At 67.1% G+C, this 21704-nt stretch overlaps 1 protein-coding gene across 1 annotated transcript; it reads right to left on the bottom strand.

Annotated features, from left to right (window-relative positions):
* Positions 1–421: 421 nt before the first annotated feature.
* Positions 422–19773, bottom strand: NOS3 (nitric oxide synthase 3). Its single transcript, XM_056134784.1, has 26 exons — positions 19601–19773; positions 18679–18781; positions 17608–17753; positions 17012–17174; positions 16538–16629; positions 16127–16268; positions 15598–15737; positions 15079–15253; positions 14621–14722; positions 14191–14385; positions 14026–14099; positions 12805–12949; positions 12526–12630; positions 9542–9609; positions 9295–9411; positions 9026–9200; positions 7790–7922; positions 7627–7705; positions 7350–7537; positions 5459–5631; positions 5117–5327; positions 4928–5015; positions 3586–3707; positions 2602–2750; positions 2260–2454; positions 422–988 (listed from the first exon to the last, which is right to left on the bottom strand). Exons 1-26 carry the CDS (start codon positions 19771–19773, stop codon positions 830–832), a joined length of 3612 nt encoding a protein of 1203 aa, XP_055990759.1. The 3' UTR covers positions 422–829.
* Positions 19774–21704: the final 1931 nt, after the last annotated feature.

Raw genomic sequence — 21704 nt, 5'->3', positions numbered from 1 at the left:
GGAAGTGGGGACAAGAATTGTCCGGGAGGGGGCAGGGCCCAGGCCAGAGTGAACGGGGCCTTCTGCTGCCAGGGCCTGGTGGCCTGGTGGTGGCCCGATGCATGGACATTCTGGTGCATTTGCAGCTCAGCGCTGGTCTGACTGAGGAAGCGGGTGGCTCCTCATCCCATCTGAACCCAGCAGCAAAAGGCCGCTCAGGGCTGTGCTCACAGTCATACGACCTTGGACTCCAGAACTTCCCGCTTTGGGGCACTGCTCTGGGAAACCCCGTCCCTAACCCCGTCCTAGCAGTCACGGGAGCAGGACAGGACTCCTGGGGTGCCTGGAACCCACTTCTGGAGAGTGGTGTGGGGATCTCCGTGTCGAGGAACCCCACCCGCGGCACCTGCTTCAATCACAAGACGAAGCTGTCATTGGTCTTTTTAATGGACTGGGCTGGGGCAGGCATCTCTCGCTCTAAAAACACGGGGACTAGTCTCTAACGGTAACTCTGCAATAATAAATATTCAGATGATTGAAAGGTTATGTTTCAAAAGAAGATCCTCTTGAGAGAGGTGAAAGGAATCTAAATTCGCCGAAGAACAGGCAAGAGGACAGTGAGCCTGGAACCCCACGGCTGGAGGGGCCTTCCCACGCGTCAGACCCCTGCACGGAGCCGGCCTACGTGGAAGGAAACATTGCTCCTTCCAGGGGAACCAGGAGCCTCTCTTTAGACCGGACAGCTGCTGACAGGCACCTCTGGAGAGGAGGGCGAGGTGGTCAGGCCAGGAGAGGGCAGCGCCTGGAGGGAACGACAGCCCCTCTCCGGGGTCCGGGTGGAAAAGGATCCTCAGGAGCCTGCAGTGTCTAGACCCGGGGGGTCAAAAGCCCAGGGCACTGCTCCCCGGCGTCGCTCCTGCAGGGAGAAGCTCTGGGTGCGAATGCGGCTTGTCACCTCCTGGGTGCGTAGGGTGAGCCCGAAAATGTCCTCGTGATAGCGTTGCTGATCCTATGGACACCGAGAGGCAGGGCTCATAAGGGTCTCCAAACCAGAGCCGGTCCCACCCCAGGCATGGCTCAGTTTAACATCTCCGCCTCAGTCCCGGTCCCCAGGGCTTTGTGCCCTATGGGGCTCCGCCCTGGAAAACCCCGCCCCTAGGCCCCCAGCCCTATGGGACACGGCCCTGGGAACGCCCACATCCTTGACAACCCCGCCCCCAGTCTCCCAGCCCTATAGGGCTTCGCCCTGTGAAACCACGCCCCTTCAAAACCCCGCCCCCAGGCTCCCAGCCCTATAGGACTTCGCCTTGGAAAACCATGCCCCTTAAAAACCCCGCCCCTAGGCCCCCAGCCCTATAGGGCTTCACCCTGGGAAACCACTCCCCTTCAAAACCCCGCCCCTAGGCTCCCAGCCCTATAGGGCTTCCCCTGGGAAACCACGCCCCTTGAAAAACCCCACCCATAGGCTCCCAGTCCTATAGGGCTTCGCCCTGGCAAGCCACGCCCCTTGAAAACCCCGCCCCTAGGCTCCCAGCCCTATAGGACTTCGCCTTGGGAAACCACGCCCCTTAAAAACCCCGCCCCTAGGCTCCCAGCCCTATAGGACTTCGCCTTGGGAAACCACTCCCCTTCAAAACCCCGCCCCTAGGCTCCCAGCCCTATAGGGCTTCCCCTGGGAAACCACGCCCCTTGAAAACCCCACCCATAGGCTCCCAGTCCTATAGGGCTTCGCCCTGGCAAGCCACGCCCCTTGAAAACCCCGCCCCTAGGCTCCCAGCCCTATAGGACTTCGCCCTGGGAAACCACGCCCCTTGAAAACCTTGCCCCCAGGCTCCCAGTCCTATAGGACTTCGCCTTGGGAAACCACTCCCCTTAAAAACCCCGCCCCTAGGCCCCCAGCCCTATAGGGCTTCACCCTGGGAAGCCACGCCCCTTGAAACCCCGCCCCCAGGCTCCCAGTCCTATAGGGCTTCGCCCTGGGAAACCACGCCCCTTCAAAAACCCTGCCCCCAGGCTCCCAGCCCTATAGGGTTCCCTGGGAAGCCACGCCCCTTAAAAACCCCGCCCCCAGTCCTATAGGGCTTCCCCTGGGAAACCACGCCCCCTATGAGCCCCACCCTCTCGGGGGTCCCTCTGGAAACCCCGCCCCTCGGGCTCCGCCCCTGGCAAGTCCTGCCCCATTGGGCTCTGCTGCCCCGGGAAACCCCGCCTCTAGGACCACGCCCACAAGCCCAGCCCCGCCCACCCTGCCAGGCAGCCTCTGGCGCTGCCCCTCCATACCCGCAGCACGCCAATGAGGTCGCCGGCCTCGTCCAGCTCCATGTTGCCCTCGGTGGCCAGGATGCGCTGCACCGTCTGCAGGACACTGGTTGCCATGGTGACGTCCCCGCAGACGAACATGTGGCCTCCCTCTAGGCACAGCACGCGGTGCACCTCCTCGGCCAGCTCCGTTCTGAGGATGTCCTGCACATACGTCTGGGGGAGACGGGGTGAGGGCAGCTATGAAGAGGCGCCGGTACTGGCCGGTCTGGCCAGGGGCTCCCGGAAGGACGGGGGCAGAGCCTGGAAAGGGGCGAGCTTCTTGCCGGGCCTGGGGTGCGCGCCCCTCGGAGGTCCCCGCACCTTAGGGCTGTTGGGTTCCCGGGAGAAGGCCGTGAGGACGCGGCCGAACACCCCGCGCCGCTGGGCATCCTGCACCTCGTCGCGGTAGAGATGGTCGAGCTGGGAGCATCGGCAGCCGAACACCAAGGTCATCGGGAAGGGCTGCAACCCTGCGGTGAGCAGACGGCTTGGGGGAGCCCTCCTCCCCCCACCGAGGCACAGTTCTGACGGTGCCTGGCGCTGCCACCCTGGCCCCAGCTCACAGCAGAGTCTTGGGGTAGAAACAATCCTGGAGGCTCTGTGGCCCTTAGGAGAGCGCAGGTGCCTTCAGAGAGGAGTTGGTCACACCCAGATATGCTGAGCAGCCAAAGGGTGGAATAAATAGTCCCTGTGCCAGAATGTGAACCCCAGGCCCTTTATACCGGCACCACAGCTAAGGAACCATAACCACACACATCTTCCCACACTTCCGACCTTCCTGTTGGCCACAGCCACCCTGGGCAACGGGTGCCCAAAGCAAACACCCTGTAGCGTCTTGGACGCACCTAGGTAAGTCCTGACGCAGTCCAGAGTCCTATAAAGGCATTTCTGCCTCTGAATTCAGCTCCATGCCTTCCAGATACCCGGTTCCCTGTGACTCTCAGCCAACCTGATGGTGACTTTGGACCCACATGCAGCCCGCGGGAAGCCACACCACCCAGGCACCGGGGCTCACCCCAACCCACTTCCCTTTCCTGGTTCCGGCCTCCTGACCTCCATTCCTTGGTACCAAACTTTTATTTATTTATTTTTGCTGTTTTGGGTCACACCCGGCAATGCACAGGGGGTTACTCCTGGCTCTGCACTCAGGAATTACTCCTGGCAGTGCTTGGGGGACCGTATGGGATGCCGGGGATCGAACCCGGGTCGGCTGTGTGCAAGGCCAACGACTATTTCTCCAGCCCCTGTACCAAACTTTTGTGATGCTGCTTCCTGCCAACCTGTCCCTCTGGATTCCCAGCCTACCTTTGCTGTCAATGTCATGAAGCCGCTCTTGCCAAAACCCCCGGAAGGGGGCGATGCCAGTGCCCGGGCCCACCAGGATGCAGGGCAAATTGGGGTCAGGGGGTAGCCGGAAGGAGGGAGCCCTAGTGGAGAGAGTGGCCGTCAGGCCCCGTCTGCGGGCCCCGCTCCCCTTTCTGAGCACCTGTGCGCAGGGCGGAGGGGGAAGTTCTGCTTCCAGGGACTGTGTCGGCCTTGCTGGTGCCCACGAGTGTCATGTATGCTCAGGGCCATGAGGGCGTGCACAAGGGCACTCTGCGGCAGGAAACCCCTGGGCCTGTGATTCCTGGATGCCAGGTCAAAGGATAACTGCTTCCCCGCACGGCTCTTTCTTGACGTCCTCAGCAGGTGGATGGGAGCAGGGGGCGACTCCCTGGGCACTCGTTCCGGACTGCCCTGGCTGGTTCAGGACTCCATCCCGGCCATGCTCCGGCCCTGCCCTGCTTGTAGGCAGAGCCTGGCAGTGCACGAGGGTAATGCAGTGCCAGGAATCTGACACAAAGTATGTCCCGTCTCTGGCCCCTAGTTCTGATCTGAACCGAAGAATGTGACCCTGTCTCAGTTTTGGTGATTCAGAAGCTATGGGATGGGCAGTTCTGCCTTTGAACTTATTACAGGGCCTTCTGGCTCATATTCAGTGGATGGGACACATTTTGTGGGTCACTTAGCAGGGACGGGGCTCCGTCATGGTGCTCTCTGCTCTCAGTGTCACCAGCCCTGGGGGTTCCCAGCTGCTGGACGGGGCCAGACTCAGGCCTTCGGGGTGGTGCCCTGTGATCCTTCCCTTTCAGGGTCTGGGGGCACCAGCTCCAGCTTCCTGGCCGCAATGGGGGAGGCGGCTATCCTTGGACAGGACACTGGTCCTGGGGGGCCAGGCTGTCCCCAAACATGTGGAGGCAGCCAGGCCTGTCTCCTTGCAAGCCTGTCCCCAGCCAGGACCCACATCCAGAGGAGTATGAGGCCTTTCCAAGCGTGGCTGAAATTTAAAGAGGGGCTCTGTGGGATCCCCGATCTTTTGTTTGTTGTGGGGTTGGGGGGTCACACCTGGCGGGGTTCAGGGCATACGCATGATGCTGAGCTCAGGGATCGCTCCTGGCCGACTCAGGATGCCGGGGACCGAACCCAGGTCGTCTGCACGCAAGACCAGCACCTTCCCCGCCCGTACTGTCGCTCCAGCCCCAAACCCTGTCGCCCTTCACCTCCCTCGGTCCCCTCCCCGGCGTCCCCCTCCCATTGCGCCACCTGTTTCTGGCACTTTCTGCAGGGCTGGGGGGAAGACAGACACTGTCTTGCGGGGTTGACTCACCCCCTGATGAAGCAGGGGACGCTGTCTCCGGCCCTGAGCTGGCTCAGCCACGTGGAGCAGACTCCGTAGTGCAGGGGACCCAGGCCGTCTGGGGGCGGGACGGGAGGGCCGTGAGGGGCCGCCCGGGGCCCACCCCGGGGCCCACCCCGAGGCCCACCCCGAGGCCCCAGGCCCGGCGCGGGGGCTCACCCTGCGTGCGGTAGGCCAGCACGGCCACCGTGAGGTGGATCTCGCCGGGGTGAGCACTGGGCGCGGAGCTGACCGAGTAGTAGCGCGGCTGCAGCAGGGGCAGCTGCGTGAGGAGCAGGGGCGCGGGCAGCGCCACGGACGGGAACTGCTCCAGCACCTCCAGCAGCGACGGGCAGCGGAACCACTTCCACTCCTCGTAGCGCCGGGGGTCCTGGAGGGGCGGGCGGGGGAGGGGCTGAGACTCTCGCCCCGCCCCCAGCCCTATCCCGCCCCGCGCCCCGCCCCGCCCCTCGCCCCGCCCCGCGCCCCGCCCCGCCCCGCCCCGCCCCGGCCTGCGCCCACCTGGCTGAGGGTCTCCAGCTCCTGCTGCTCCCCGGGCTCCTCGGCCAACGTGCTGAGCAGCTGCAGCAGCCGCGGGCTGGGCGGGGTGGTGATGTCCAGGAAGAAGGTGAGGGCCTGGCGCAGCGTGCAGGGGGGCAGGCGGGGGTCCCGCACCCAGCCTGGGGGAGGGCCACCTGCGGGTGGGTGGGGAGGAGGGCAGCGCTGAGGAAGGGGCCAAGCCGGAACCGCGTCGACCGGGCTGACTGGGGGCGGGGGGAGGGGTCTGACCGCTAGGGCGCCTGTGGGAGCCCCTGCGTGGTGGGTGGGGGTCCCTCCTGGCTGCATCCGGCTGTTCTCCCCGGCTCCCCCCCCCCACCCTAGGCATCGCCTCTGCCGCTGGCAGAAGTGAGCCGGACAGCGAGGGGGGCTCTGGGCAGTTGGGAAGGAGGGGACCAGCTTTGGGGGGCGGTGGGGGCCGCTTCTAGGGCTCTGTGGACGCTCCCGCTGCCGGGCGGCGGATGGCTGTGATGGGGGGCGGGGGGCGCAGCATCTCAGGGACCCCTCCAGGGCGGGCGAGGGGTGCAGGGTTCAGGGTCAACCCAAGGCGGGGTGGGGGGTCGCAGGGTCTCAGGGTCACCCCAGGGCGGGGTAGGGGGGCGCAGGGTCTCAGGGGTCCTGCCAAAGCCAGGCGCGGGGGGGGCAGGGTTCAGGGACCTTTCAGGGCCAGGCGAGGGCCGCAGGGTGTCAGGGTCACCCCAGGGCCAGACTGGGGGCACAGGGTCTTAGGGTCACCCCAGGGCGGGGCAGGGAGGCAGGGTCTCAGGGGTCCTACCAGGACCAGGAGGGGGTGGGCGCAGGGTTCAGACCCCTCCCAGGGCGGGGCGGGGGCGGGGGTCGCAGGGTCTCAGGGCCCGCAGGACTGGGCGGGGTAGGGTGGGTGCAGGGTCTCAGGGCCCCCCAGGGTGGGGCGGGGGGTCGCAGGGTCTCAGGGGCCCCCCAGGACTGGGCGGGGGGTGGTCACATGGTCTCAGGGCCCCCCAAGACTGGGCGGGGTGGGGTGGGCGCAGGGTCTCAGGGCCCCCCAGGGTGGGGCGGGGGGGTCGCAGGGTCTCAGGGCCCCCCAGGACTGGGCGGGGGGTGGTCGCAGGGTCTCAGGGCCCCCCAAGACTGGGCGGGGTGGGGTGGGCGCAGGGTCTCAGGGCCCCCCAGGGTGGGGCGGGGGGTCGCAGGGTCTCAGGGCCCCCCAGGACTGGGCGGGGGGGTGGTCGCAGGGTCTCAGGGCCCCCCAAGACTGGGCGGGGTGGGGTGGGCGCAGGGTTCAGGGCCCCCCAGGACTGGGCGGGGGGTGGTCGCAGGGTCTCAGGGCCCCCCAGGACTGGGCGGGGGGTGGTCGCAGGGTCTCAGGGCCCCCCAAGACTGGGCGGGGTGGGGTGGGCGCAGGGTCTCAGGGCCCCCCAGGACTGGGCGGGGGGTGGTCGCAGGGTCTCAGGGCCCCCCAGGACTGGGCGGGGGGGTGGTCGCAGGGTCTCAGGGCCCCCCCAAGACTGGGCGGGGCGGGGTGGGCGCAGGGTCTCAGGGCCCCCCAAGACTGGGCGGGGTGGGCGCAGGGTTCAGGGCCCCCCAGGACTGGGCGGGGGGTGGTCGCAGGGTCTCAGGGCCCCCCAGGACTGGGCGGGGGGTGGTCGCAGGGTCTCAGGGCCCCCCAAGACTGGGCGGGGTGGGGTGGGCGCAGGGTCTCAGGGCCCCCCAGGGTGGGGCGGGGGGTCGCAGGGTCTCAGGGCCCCCAGGACTGGGCGGGGGGTGGTCGCAGGGTCTCAGGGCCCCCCAAGACTGGGCGGGGCGGGGTGGGCGCAGGGTTCAGGGCCCCCGGGCCGGGTGGGGGGCGCAGCGTCGGGGGTCCCGCGGCCCTCACCCGGGCTGCCCTTCTCCAGCTGCTCCACGGCCACGGGCTCCCCGGGCGGCGGCGGGTCCTCCACGCGGCTCAGCAGCGCCTCCACCAGGCCGGGCCGGTTGGGCGGGCAGATGCCCACGTGGTCCCCGGGCTGGTACTGGAGCCCCTCCTGGCCGGCCGTGTCCAGGCGCACCAGGATGGTGGCGCGGCTGCGGGCGGGGAGAGGAGGTGTCCCAGGGGGCCGAGGCGGCGGGCAGGGGAGGGCGGCGGGGGTCCGCGGGGGTCCGCGGGCGCTCACGTGGACTTGCTGCTCTGCAGGTTCTCCACCGCCAGCACGGTCGCCTGGAACATCTTCCGCCTGTGCACGTGGACCAGACCTGGGGGCACAGCGAGGGGGACTGAGCCTCGCCAGGTGGGGGGGGGGTGGGCAGCGCACCCGGGCAGGGCGGGCGGGGCCGCACCTGGCAGCAGCTGGAGGCCCTGGGCCTGGGCGCTCAGCCGGTACCTCTGGCGTTTCCAGCTGCGCTTGGGGCTGAAGATGTCGCGGGCGGCCGCCTTGGCGTCCTCTCCCACGCAGAAGGTCTCGCAGGAGGCCTGGGGGGGCAGCCTGAGCAGCTGAGGGGCCTCCTAGAGCCCCCCACCCACCGCCCACTGCATTCCAGCCGCCCCTTCCCCCCACAGTAGCCAGCCCCGCAGGTGAGGGGCAGGGTTGGGGGGGCCGCTGCCCAGGCTGCTGTTCTTTGCATGTGGGGTCACGGCCCCAGCGTGTTCGTTTTGGGGTACAGTGCTGAGCCGGGCTCCTGCCGTGGGCTCTGGGTTCAAACCCCTGCGGGAGGGGGTGGGGGGGCCTGGGCCTGAGCTCTGTGGAGCCGAGGGGGCGGAAAGGTCCTGGGTTCCCCAGACAAGAACAAGTTCTTCTGACTCCTCTGTCGCCTGCGTCCGGGCCTGGGGTGACCTGGGGGCTGCATGTCCTGTTTGTTTCTGATCAGCCCCCAGCTCGAACAGGGATCCGTGTTCCACCCCCTGCCCTCTCCGACTGTATCTCCAGCCGCTAATCTTCCCCTGTGTGCAGAATGTTCTAGCTCTTCCTTCCGCCTTGCCCCCTCCCTTCCTCCTGCCCGCAGCCTCCCTGCTCCTCCCCCCCCACCCCCCCACCCCCGCAGACCCTCAGCTTGGGTCAGTTTCCACCACCCCTGGATTGGAGCCCCTTCCACCCCCCCCCCCCCCATTGGCGGCCTCCCAGCCCAGGACACCTCTCCTGCCCGCGTCAGACCCCAACTCCAGCCAGGAACCCCTGGGGTATCGGTATGGGGAGGAGCCTCTGAGGAAAGCCAGGCTTCCTCAGTCTCAGCCGATCACACCCTCCCTGCATCCTGACCCAGGACCCAGACCCGGGACCCTCCAGACCAGGATGTTTCCTCCTGTACCCCAACCCAAGACCCCCCAGACCCATGATGTTCCCATCCTGCACCTGGACCCAGGACCCCCCAGACCCGGGACATTCCCTTCCTGAACCCCCGACCCAGGACCCCAGACCTGGAAGAACCCCCAGTCGCACCTCGAGATGCCCCCTTCCTGGCCGCAACCCTTCCCATCTCTGTCCTCCCCCTCAGCCCTGCAGTCCGGGGCCCGTCCCCGCCCAGGCTCGGCCTGTAGGGTGCCCCCGCTCCCCGCCCCAAGACAGATGAGGGCCTCACCTGGAAGGCGGCCTGCGCCCAGCCGCGGAAGGCCTCCTCCTGGCCACACAGCTCGTCCCCCTGGCCCAGCTGCAGCAGCCGCTCTCCGCCCAGCTCCTCCAGCCGCGTGTCCACCGCGCGGGCAAAGGCGCAGAAGTGGGGGTACGCTCGGGAGCCCAGCCCGAACACACAGAACCTGGGGTGCGGCACCACCGGTCACTGGAGTCCGTCCCCGCCCCGCCCCCACCCCCGGGGGGGCCCGGGCTGCCTCCCCTGGCTGGGGCCCAGACCTGAGGGTGCCCAGCGCCCCAGCGCTGTCCGTGTTACTCGATTCCTTCCGCTTCCGACGCCACGTGGACACCAGCTGGTCGGAGCAGGAGATGCTGTTGAAGCGGGTTTTGTAGCTCCTGGGGAGAGTGGACAGAGGCCGTGACCCGGGAGGCCCACTTCTCCGGCCTGGCGCTGCAGTGTCCTGGGGTTCCGAGGGGGACCCTTCGCCCTCGTCCCTGGTAGTCCGAAGGCCCGTGTCCCACTCACTTGTGCTGCTCCGGCCTTGGGGAACTGTTGTAGGGCCCCGACATCTCCATGAGGGCAGCGGCAAAACTCTGGGGGCAGAATTGGAACCAGTGAGTTTGGGTCCACCCCTGGCCATGGTGGCATTGTCTGTAACTTGACATTTTAGGGTTGTTGTTTTTTTCCTTTTTGGGTCACACCCGGCAATGCACAGGGGTCACTCCTGGCTCATGCACTTAGGAATTACTCGTGGCGGTGCTCGGGGGACCCTATGGGATGCTGGGGATCGAACCCAGGTCGGCCACGTGCAAGGCAAACGCCCTACCTGCTGTGCTATCACTCCAGCCCTGTTTTTTTTTTCTTTTTTGGAGGGGGTGCACACCCAAAGGTGCTCAGAGGTTACTCCTAGCCACGGCCAGGGGACCGTATGGGGTGCCGGGGATCGAACCCGGGCCAGCTGCATGCAGGACCAACGCCCTCCCTGCTGTGCTCTGGCCCCGTCCGCATTTCAGTCTGGGGGTCTGAAAGCGCTGCTGGTCTTTCCCCCCAGGCCTCTTTCCTGTTTCACAGCGGTCACAGGGCGCTGGGACTTCATGTCCGGGCATCCGTGGGTGCCACTGGTGGGGACCATAGTGGCAGGAAGCTCTCTAAGGTGCTGGCTGCTGGTGACATCAGCAGCTGCCCCCAGGGCTGAGCCCTTGGCCTGGTATACCCTGAGCTCTGCTGGGCCCTGGGTGGGCCTCGGATGCAACCCTGGATTCCCGCCTCCCCCACGGTCCAGGACCGCACAGACCCGCTCCTGGCTCTTGAAGGGGAACGGCCGGGTCAGAGCCCAGCACCCCCTGGGGAGGCTCAGTCTGAGTCGTTCTTGCGCCCGTCCAGGGCAGCAGGTGGAAACCAGCCTCCGTCCTCTGCACCGCCCCCGTCACTGGCACCGAAAGCTTCTAGATGCTGCCTCCACACAGCCCACCCCCCAACCCCAGAAACACCCCTGCACTCAGGCCTCCCACCGCTGCCCGGCAGGTGAGGGGTCCCCTATACCCCTCCTGATTGGCACACCAGGGAGGGCACTGCATCCCCTCCTGGGTGCCCTTCAGGGCTAAGTTCTCATCTGACATCTTAATATTAGATTTTTTTTTTTTTGCTATTTGGACCACACCCAGCGATGCACATGGGTTACTCCTGGCTCTGTACTCAGCAATTACTTCTGCTGGTTCTTGGGGGACCGTATGGGATGCTGAGAATTGAACCCGGATCGGTAGCGTGCAAGGCAAACGCTCTCCCCGCTGTGCTCCAGCCCCAATATTAGTTTTCAAGGTTCCTCCAAGACAGGAGTGGCCCAACAGCCATTTGGACCTTTTTCAGCAGTGTGTGTGTGTGTGTGTGTGTGTGTGTGTATGTGTGTGGAGGGGGGGGTAGGTTGTCATGAATAACAATGCAAGAAAGAACTTTTTTTTTTGTGGAGGTGGGGCACACCCCATGGTGCTCAGGGCTTAACTCCTGGCTCTGTGCTCAAGGATGACTCCTGGCTGGGGTTGGGAGCATTTGGGGTGCCAGGACTTGAACGCAAGCGTCCTGCCCACTCTATTCTCTCTCCTCGGGGAACGTTCTTGTGTTCCCATGCCCTGCTTGCCCGGCCGAGTCTGGGGCTCACTCAGGTTTACACGGACTTGCCACACATAGACTCCGAGGGCCATCCCTTGGGCTGTGTGACTGTATTTTTTAGTTTTCTTTTGCTTTGTTTTGTTTTGTTTTTGAGTTAAACATTCTTTTACCCAATGACCCGACAATTTTAGCCCTAGGTATTATTTATCTAAGAGAAATGAAAACATAAGCCCACAAAGGCCCGTCCCAGAGTGTTCACAGCAGCCTTATTCATCACAGCTCAAAACTGGAAACAGCCCAAGTGCCCGTCAGCCGGAGATGGGGGTGCAGATCGCGTGTTCACACAATGAACGCGCCCCACGCCGCTGAGTCACACACTTAGGGCGGGCCGATGCCCGGTGCACTGCTTTCTAGAACCTTCTACAGTCGCTGGGACTCAGGGAGGTTGGGTTTGGCTAGGGGACAGAGGGTTTGGTAGGGGTATGAAAATCTCCACCTTGACCAAACGCGGGCAGCATGGGGGCAGAGCCCTTTGTCCTAAAGGTGACAACTCTGAGGGTTTCTGGTTCCCTCCAGACAGCAGCGAGCAATGGGCAGTGGTGGCCAGTGAGCCAGCAGCCAGCACTGACCTCAGAGTCTTGGTCTCTGGGCAGTGAGAAAATACACAGCGCCCAGAGGCGTTTCCTGTCAAGAGCTGAAACCCGCGCTGGGCCGCTGGAGACTAGAGAAATTGGGGGGCGGCAGACGCAGGACCGAGGGGAAGGTGGCCAGCCTCAGCTTGATCCCCAGCACCCTACAGGGTCCCCTGAGCCCAACCAGGAGTGACCACTGAGCACGGAGCCAGAAGTAAGCCCTGAGCACAGCTGGGCGTGGCCCCAATGCCAAGCCAAACCCAAACCATGAATAAAGAATTTCCCAGGGACGCGCCAAGGCTCTGTTTTGTTTTCAGGGACGTTCCGCCATCTCCGTGGTCAGTGCTCTTAGGAAGACACGGCGGAGCAGAAATCGGTCCCTATCTGTCGTGGTGGCTGCCCCCGGGAGCAGCATCCCCTCCCCACCCATCCGGAGGTGTGTCCACCAAGTGCAAAGCACGTGCATGAACACTGGTGGGAGAGGACACCGCCGAGCTTGGGGTGTGAGTCAGCCACATGGGGGGCTGGAGTCCCCCCACCCCATTTGGGAATCCCCAATTTCCATCCTTGGAAAAACATTCTCATCTTGGAGAGACAGTCCAGCGGGGAGGGCGTCGGCCTTGCACGTGGCCAAGCTGGGTCTGAGCTCCGGCATCCCACGTGAGCACAAAGCCAGGAGTAACCCCTGAGCATCACCAGGGGTGGCTCAAACACCAAACACAGCACCCCAATCTGTCTCCCCTCCTCCTGGGCCCCTCCCTGCAGCCTCACCTCTCCGTTCTCCGGGGGGTCCCCGTTCCCGAATGTGCTGGTCACCACCAGCACCAGCGTCTCGTGCTCCAGGGACACCACATCGTACTCGTCCATGCACAGCACCTGTGAGGACGACGGTGTCACACGCAGACGGGGGTCCCCGCCCTCCCCCGTGGGCACGCCGCAGACCCCCAGTTCCCCACCTCCCGGGGGCTGTGACTCGGGCCCTCGGTTCTCCGGGACAGCAGGAAGGCGCGGCAGCCCCCCTGCACCCCTGCCGCTCTGACCCAGCCCTACCCGGGGGTCGAAGGCCTTCCGGAAGAGTCTCCCAAGCTGCTGTGCGTAGCTCTGCGCGCGGCCCGTCTCCGAGCCGTACAGGATGGTCGCCTTCACGCGCTTGGCCATCACGGTGCCCATGAGGGACGCGGAGATCTTGACTGCGCTGTGGGTGCCACGGAGTGGGTGAGTGAGGCCCGCACAGCCCGGCCACCCCGGCTATGCCCCGCGCATCGGGTCCGGGGCTGGGAGGGCTGAAGGGCTGAAGGGTGGAGGGGGAGAAGGGCTGAGGGGGTGAGGGTCGAGGGAGTGAGCGGCTGAAGGGGGGAAGGGCTGAGGGGGTAAAAGGCTGACAGAAGGGCTGAGGGGAGAAGAGTTGAGAAGGTGAGGGCTGAGGGGGTGGAGGGCTGAGGGGTGAAGGGCCGAAGGGCTGGGGGGTGAAGGGCTGAGGGTGAAGGGCTGAGTGGTGAAGGGCTGAGGGGGGTAAAGGGCTGAGGGTGAAGGGCTGAGGGTGAAGGGCTGAGTGGTGAAGGGCTGAGTGGTGAAGGGCTGAGGGGTGAAGGGGTGAGGGGCTGAGGGGTGAAGGGCTGAGGGGTGAAGGGCTGAGGGTGAAGGGCTAAGGGGTGAAGGGCTGAAGGGCTGAGGGGTGAAGGGCTGAGGGTGAAGGGCTGAGGGTGAAGGGCTGAGGGGTGAAGGGCTGAGGGGTGAAGGGCTGAGGGTGAAGGGCTGAGGGGTGAAGGGCTGCAGGGCTGAGGGGTGAAGGGCTGAGGGGGTGAAGGGCTGAGGGTGAGGGGGGGTGAAGTGCTGAGGGGGAGAAGAGCTGAGAGGGAGAGAGGCTGAGGGGGATCTAGGGCTGAGGAGTGAAGGGCTGAGGGAAAAGGGTTGAGGAGAAAAAGGCTGAGGGGGAGCTAGGGCTGAGGCGGTGAAAGACAGAAGGGCTGAGAGGTGAAGGGCTGAGGGGGCAGAGGGCTGAGGGGTGAAGGGGTGAGCGGGTGAAAGGCTCAGGGAGTGAAGGGCTGAGGGGTGAAGGGCTTAGGGGTGAAGGGCTGAGGGGGTGGAGGGTGGACGGAAGACTGAGCAGCTGAGAATGGCTCCATGGGGCTTGGAGGGGTGAGCGGGGCTGTGAAGGGCTAAGGGTGAGTGAAGGGGTGGGTGGGAGCGTGACGGGTGCAGAAGGGTCGGGGGCGTGTGAAGGGGTGGGCGGCAGGGCGGGGGTGGCTGGGGAGGGCACCGGGCACCTACTTGGCCACCTCCTTGAAGGTCTTCTTCCTGGCGATGCCGGCCCCCTTGGCCGCGCTGCCCTTCCAGGGGTCCGGCTGCGGGGAGCAGTGAGGCGGGGGGTGAGGGGGCACCCAAGGTGGGCAGCCCGGGGCAGCTGGGGGCTGGGGGTGGGAGGCGCGGGGGCACCTGGTAGCGGAAGGTCGGGGACAGCACGTAGTTGACCATCTCCTGGTGGAAGACGGGCGTGAGGCTGCCCGAGATGGGGGGCACGATCCAGGCCCAGTCGGCCGGGCAGCCCCCGCGCGCCTTCTGCTCGTTCTCCAGGTGCTTCATGAAGGACGCCGTGGCCGCGTGGTGGTCCACGATGGTGACCTTGGCCAGCTGCGGAGGCGCCCACTCAGCCAACGGAGCCCGGGTCCTCCCAACACGGGCTCCCCCTGGCGCCCTCCGTGTCCACAGCTGTGGCGTCACCCTGACACCCTCCACGTCCCCTTCAGAATCTTCCCCGACACCTACTGTGTCCCCCAACCTGCAGTTACTCCAGGCTCGGTGTGACGCCCCCCAGAACCACCAGCTGCACCCCCAGACCCCTGGCTCGGGCCCGTGGGTCAGGCACCTGGTAGCTGTGTAGCACGGCGACGTTGATCTCCACGGCCGCCTTGTCCTTCCACAGGGATGAGGTCGTCCGGGTGTCCAGGTCCATGCACACGGCCACGTCCTAGACACAGTCACGGCACCGGGAGGTGAGGGAGAGGACAGAGACGGTCTCAGCCCAGGGGTCGGGGGCCCGCAATGCGCAGGGAGCAGCGCAGCACAGGACTGGGCCTCAGTTTCTCCTCTGAGATGGGTTCAGCATTTGCGGGGGGGGGGGGGGTCAAAGTCTGCCTTGAGAATCCAAGGAGAGAGAGGGGCGCCCGCACCCTTTGCCCCCCACCCCGAAACTCAACCGCAGACTCACACGGGGCCATGCCCAGGCCCGCCCACACTCCCGGGGATTGCTCCCGTGTTCCAGAACGTTCCCCGCGGCGCGGGCGTGGGAGAAGCCTGAGCTGTGTGGGGGCGCCCCGGGCTCACCTCCAGGATGTTGTAGCGGTGGGGGTCGCACAGGTTCCGCGTGCCGATCTCCGTGCTCATGTACCAGCCGCTGAAGGGGGCCGCGGGGAACTCCAGGCCCCCGATCTCCAGCAGCATGTTGGACACGGCCGGGAGGGCGTACCAGCGCAGGCCCAGCTCGGCGAACCACTCCAGCCTGGGCCGGGAGGGCGCTCAGGGCCGGCTCTGAGACTCCTGGCCCAGTGCTCAGGGGCAACTCTGAGCTCCCACCCTGAAGCTCAGGCCAGCTCTGCCCCCCTCCCTGCTCAAGGGCAGCTCTGTGACTCCCAGCCCAGTGCTCAGGGGCAACTCTGAGCTCCCACCCTGAAGCTCAGGCCAGCTCTGCCCCCTCCCTGCTCAGGGCCAGCTCTGTGACTCCCAGCCTAGTGCTCAGGGCTGGTTCTGTGACCCCGCAGCCCAGTGCTCAAGGCCTGCTCTGCCCTACTCCAGTAGGCCCCTGGCTGCGCCCCACCCCTGCCGTGCCTGCCCTCTGGCACTCACGTGGGGTGTTCCAGAGGCACCTCGAGGACCAGCTCGGGGGGCAGGGTGAAGAGCTCCGGGGGCTCGTCAGGCACCTGAAGCAGCAGCGGCAGCACGTCGAAGCGGCCGTTCCCGGGGCTCCAGCCGTGCTGGACGCAGAGCTGGGGGCAGCGAGCTCTGAGTGCAGGGCTCTCGGACCCCCACAGACCAGGAGCCCCCCGGTATTTTATTCTAGTTTTGGGGCCACGCCTGCCGGTGCCCAGGGGTCAGCCCTAGCAGGGCTCAGGGGACCGGGGGGCTGCCGGGGAACTGGACCTGGCCAGCCCCACGCCCCTGCCCGTGTCCCCGTGCCCGCAGCACCGAACCCGCCGGCCTGTGTCTCTGCCCGGACCCCCATCTTTGGGGTCTTCCTCTCCTCATCCCCGTGGGGGCTCCTCTTCCTGCTCCCCTGAGCCCCTTCTGCAGGTGCGAGGCCAGGCAGGGCCGGGCACCAAACCCGGGTCCCTGACGCCTCTCGGACCCCCCCCACACCATCTGCCTCTGTGCCCACCTCGGTGATCTCCACGTTGGCAGGGTCCCCCCGCACCGACCCGTCCTGCTGCCGGTACCCAGCGTAGCGGATCAGCTGCCCGTTCCAGATCCGGAAGTCCCCGCGGCCGGGGACACGCTGGGGGAAGACGGTGATGGCCGAGCTGCACGGGACACGGGACGGGGGGCGTGGGCACAGGGCCACGGGACGGGGGTCCATGGGATAGGGGCCACAGGGTGGGGGCCACGGGATGGGGACACAGGCATGGGGACATGGGACGGGGGCCCCGGCATGGGTATACGGGATGGGGGTGTGGGCACCGGGACATGGGACGGGGGCCACGGGCATGGGGACACAGGAGGGGGCGTGGGTGTGGGACATGGGACCAGGATGTGGACATGGGCTCAGGGCCACGGGTGGTGCGGCGCCTACCGGAGGTTGCCCTTGTTGGTGGCATACTTGATGTGGTTACAGATGTAGGTGAACATCTCCTGGGCCGAGTTGCAGTCCCGCGCGTCAAACACCTGACCGGGCCGGGGGGCAGGAGAGGCCGCATGAGGGGGCAGGTGGCTGGAGGGGGGTGGGGGTTCCCGCAGGGGCAGGAGACCCGGCCCGCGGCACCTCCCACCTGGAGCCCCGGGGAGGGGGAGCTCGCGGTGGGCTCACAGCTGGACCCCTCGGTTGGGGTCACTGAGCCGTTTGGAAAGTCCTTGGCAAGTTCCAGTGGAGATTTGGTCCCCGGGGGCTCCCGCGTTCCAGGGGGCTCCGTGGGACCAGCGGCCGGGGTGGGGGAGACGCACAGCTGGCCCTTTCCCCAGGCGGGGCAGGACCCCTGGGCCCGGGGCTCGCGGCCCCCATGGAGCCTCAGGAGCCGGACGCCCCTCCCGCCTGATCCGGGGGTCTCACCTGTAGTTTGCCCCACTGGATGCGGCCCACGCAGCGGGGGGCGTTGCGCCAGGCCTGCTTGGTCCCGAACACCAGCTCGCTCTCCCGCAGCTGGTACGTGCCCGTGGCCGCCACTTCGGCCTCCACCTCCTGCAGTCGCAGCGCGTGGGCCTGGGAGCCACCTCTGCGGGGGTGCACAAGGCGGTGGGGGGGGCGAGGCAGCCCCGGGGTGGCCCCCACCCCCCTCTTTGTTTTTTTTCCTTTTTGGGACACACCTGACAATGCTCAGGTTCATGCACTCAGGAACTACTCCTGGCCGTGCTCAGGGGACCCCATGGGATGCTGGGGATCGAACCCGGGTCGGGCCGCATGCAAGGCAAACGCCTTCCCCGCTGTGCTATCGCTCCAGCCCCACCTCTTTGGTTTCTTGTTTGTTTTTTTCCCTTTTTGGGGTCACACCCAGCGATGCTCAGGGGTTCCTCCTGGCTCTGCACTCAGGAGTTACTCCTGGCGGGGCTCGGGGGACCCTGTGGGATGCTGGGAATCGAACTCCGATTGGCCGCGTGCGTGCAAGGCGGACGCCCTCCCCGCTGTGCCGTGGCCCGGCCCCGCCTCACCTCTTGATGGAGCTGTAGTACTGGTCGATGAAGGCCCTGGCCTGGCGCAGCAGCTCGGGGGCGGTGGGCCCAGGGGCGCCCCGGCTGTGCGGCTTCCGCGGGAGCACCAGGGAGCCCAGGCAGCGCGTGGGGGTGCAGGGCCCGTCCTGCAGGGCGGGCAGAGGGCAGGAGCTCGGGCGGGAGCCAGGACGGAGGGCGGGGCTCCGGGGGCTCCGGCCAAGGCTGGGGACGGTCTCCAAAGCCCCCACGTGCCTTGGGTCCCAGGGGCCTCCCACTCCCATTTTCCTTCTTTTCCTTTTAGGGCCACACCTGGTGGTGCTCAGGGCTGACTCCCCATTCTGTGCTCAAGGCTGACTCCTGCCCCTGTGCTCAGGGTTGACTCCCGGCTCTGTGCTCAGGGCTGACTCCTGGCTCTATGCTCGGGGCTCACCCCCGGCTCTGTGCTCAGGGCTCACTCCTGGCTCTGTGCTCAGGACTAACTCCTGGTTCTGTGCTCAGGGCTGGCTCCCGGCTCTGTGCTCAGGGCTGACTCCCGGCTCTGTGCTCGGGGCTCACTCCCGGCTCTGTGCTCAAGGCTGACTCCTGGCTCTGTGCTCAGGGCTGACTCCCGGCTCTGTGCTCAGGGCTCACTCCTGGCTCTGTGCTCGGGGCTCACTCCCGGCCCTGTGCTCAGGGCTCACTCCCAGCTCTGTGTTCGGGGCTGACTCCTGGCTCTGTGCTCGAGGCTCACTCCTGGCTCTGTGCTCAGAGCTCACTCCTGGCTCTGTGCTCAGGACTAACTCCTGGTTCTGTGCTCAGGGCTGGCTCCCGGCTCTGTGCTCAGGGCTCACTCCTGGCTCTGTGCTCAGGGATGACTCCTGACTCTGTGCTCAGGGCTCACTCCCGGCTCTGTGCTCGGGGCCTGCTCCTGGCGGGCTCCAGGAAAGACAAGGGTGCTGGAATCAAGTCTGACCTGGCTGCCTGTGAGACAAGCTCTGTCCCTTCCCCACTGTCCCGTCTCTCTGGCCCCAGTCCCCCCACTTTCGGACACCCCCCAGCCCGCTGGGCCGGGGGCACTGGCCCCTCCCTTACCTGCTGGGCCTGGGCGCTCAGCGTGTCATAGGCGATGCTCCCCACCTCCCAGTTCTTCACTCGGGGGAACCTGGGTCCCTCCAGGGACCGGGAGAGCAGGGGGCTGTGGGGAACCGGGAGGGGTCACTGGGCTGCTTCTTCCTTCAGGGGCGCGGGGGGCTGTCCGCCTGCGTCTGCTTTCTTCCTGTCCCCGTCCCCGGGAGGGGCCGCACCAGGCCTCCGTGCGGGCTGGGGGTCTCGCCGGGCCCCCCGGGTCCCGCCCGCCTGCAGGGCTCCCGGGCTCCGCCGAGGAAGCCCCGATTTCCCTGATTTCCCTCCTGGCTCCGGGCCCTGCTGACCGAGCCGGCGTGAAGGAGCGGGCCTTATCACTTCCTCCAGAGCCCCGGCCCAGCGGGAGGAAGGGAGGGCCGTGGCCGCAGCCTCAACCCCGACAGCCCCCCAGTCTGGCCCCCATCTGGCCTTCCCCGAGACGCCTCCGGGGCCTGGACAGCTGCGGCAGTTTTGGGGGCTGATGGTCACTCGAGAGGGACGCGGGCCAGGGGCCAGGGCTCGGGTCTGGGCTCCCCGACTACGGACGGGGCCAGGGCCCTGTTCTCGCCCGGAGGAGGCAGCCCTCCTGGCCGGCTTCTCCAGTCAAACAATCCTCCAACCCTCCCTGCTGCTGGTTGACGGGCTGTGGGGACCTAGGGGTCACACTACCTAGTATCCCCCCACCCCCCACCCCTGGCTCAGAGCTCATGCGAATGGAGATCAGAGAGGGTGAGCCACTTGCCCCAAGACACACAGCTCTGGGCGACAGCCCTGGCGGCGGGCACCCTGACTCTGACCCCGATTCCGCACGGAGACCCTCAGAGTGGGTGGCCGCAGGCTCCCCCGCCTCCCCACAAGCCTGGCCCTCCTGCACCTGCTCCGGGGGCCTCACCTGTCGGCTGCAGGCGGCGGGGCGGGCGCGGGCGCGGGCGCGGGCGCGGGGGCCCGGCTGGGCTCGGGGGGCGCGGGCGAGGCCGGACCCTGCTTGCTGCAGAGCCCCAGGCCCAGCCCCAGCCCCAGGCCGCAGGGCCCCGGCTCCCGGCCCACGCTGCTGAGGTTGCCCATGGCGCCTGGGGCGGCCGGCCCGCGGCGGGGCCTTTTCCTTAGGAAGGGGAGGGGGCGGTGGGAGGGGGCTCCGGGCGCGCCCCGCCCCGGCCCGCACACAATGGGGCAGGAACCGGGCCGGCGGGAGGGGCCGGGCCGGACGCCGGGTTCCGCTCCGGGGACTGGAGCTGATAAAGTGGGAGCCCAGGTGCCCGGCGGCGCCCTGGGGTGGGCCCTGGGCTGGCGGGGGTCCGGGCGGGGGGCTCAGCGGGCCCTCGGGTGCCGTCGCGGGGTCCGCCAGCGAGGCCTGGTCGGGCGCTCCCTCGTCCCCGAGACCCTGGGGGTCGTGCCCGGCCGCCCTGCACCTGGACCCCTTCCCCGGGGGGTTGGGGTCGCAGGCCCAGAGGGAGGCGGCGACCCTTCGCCCCCCGGGGCCTGGCGCTGGGTACCCCCTCTCCTCCCAGCCCCGATTTCCTGGAACCCCCGCCCCCATGACTCAAGTGGGGGGACACAAAGGGGCAGGAAGCTGCCATCAGGGCCTCCACCCCCACCCTGTCATCCAGTGACGCACGCTTCCCTGGGGGTGACCGGCCAGCACTGCCCACTCGGGAGATGCTGGGGCCTCCCGGAGTCTGGGTCGGGGAAACTACAAGTCCCAGAATGCAAGTGGGGGCAAACCAGGACTCTTCAGGCGCCTCGGGCCCCGACGCCTGCTGGGACTTGTAGTTCCAAACCCTCGAGGGGCTGGAGACGGGCTCGAGGGTCAGTCCTGGGGTCCACAGGGGCCGTCTCATGGGTCCCAGAGAGCAAGGACCGGGAGGGGGGCCCGGGAGAAGGAAGAGGAAGTTGAGAGACGGAGCTGCAGATGGGGAGTGGCGGACAGGCCAGGCCGGCGGCTGGACACGTCGGTTTGTGTTGGCTGGACTCCCTTGACCGGCAGGGGCGGTGCGGCCTGGGGTGGGCCTGGGGGGTGGGGGCGGAGCAGTTGGAAGAACGAGCTGTGCTGTGACCTCTGGGGTCAACATGAAGGAGGGGTGTGCCAGTCTGAGGGAGGAGGAAGGGGCCTGGGCCAGACCTGACCTTGAGCAGCTGGCAGTGTGGGTCGGGGCTCCAGGCCCTGCCCCCCCATCCGCCCCCCACTGGCCATCTGGGAGGGGGATGGGTCTGGTTGACTCAGACTCTGCCCCCTGTGAGGGCTGTGTGTGCTGAGAGGCCCTGTCCAGCGCCAGTGGACCCCAGAGGGGCAAAGCCACTGCAGCCAAGTGGGGCCAGTCTGCTGACCTCTTCCTGAGATCTTCCCCCCAGCTCCAGCTCAGAAGCAGGTTTACCTCACGCTTGCTGCCCCGCACCCTCGGCCAAGGCAACTCGGGACCCCCGGCCTGGCCCGCCTTCCCCCAACACAGCCTCCTCTACACGCGGGCTTCCTCCCAAACAGCCCCGCCTTTCCCGCTCGGCCAGGGCTCCGTGGTCCCTGTCACCTTGGCCTTGGCCCCCTGACTCAACTCCTTCCCCTTCCTCCAGGCCTGGCTGTGCAGCTGGGGGTTGGGGTCCCTCCATGGGCACCGCCCAGATGGCCAATGGCAGAGCACGCAGGGACCGCCAGGGTTACATGCACCCTGGGGTGCTCCGACCGGCCGGGAGCCCCGGACTGTGCGGAAGGGGTCTTCGAGCAGCCTCTGGAGCAGCTGCCGCCTCCTCCTCCTCACCCCTGCCCCTCCCGCCCCCCACTCCCTCCCTCTGTGCTCTGCCTCCTTCCTGGATGCTTCCGGGAGGACCCCACCCCCACCTCCACCTTGGCCCTCAGTGTCCCCGAAAGCCATGCTCTGCACCTGCCACCAGGAGGGCCCTGGGCTGCTTCTCCCTGTGCGCTGGGAGACCCTGTCCTGCCCCTCAGGTCCCCCCACCCACTTGCTCATCTGCGAAGAAGCGCCCACAGCCGCCCAGGGGTGTGG

Source organism: Sorex fumeus, unplaced genomic scaffold (assembly GCF_029834395.1).
Source record: "Sorex fumeus unplaced genomic scaffold, SorFum_2.1 ptg000107l, whole genome shotgun sequence".
NCBI lineage: Eukaryota > Metazoa > Chordata > Mammalia > Eulipotyphla > Soricidae > Sorex > Sorex fumeus.
This window is presented reverse-complemented; position numbering and strand designations above follow the sequence as displayed.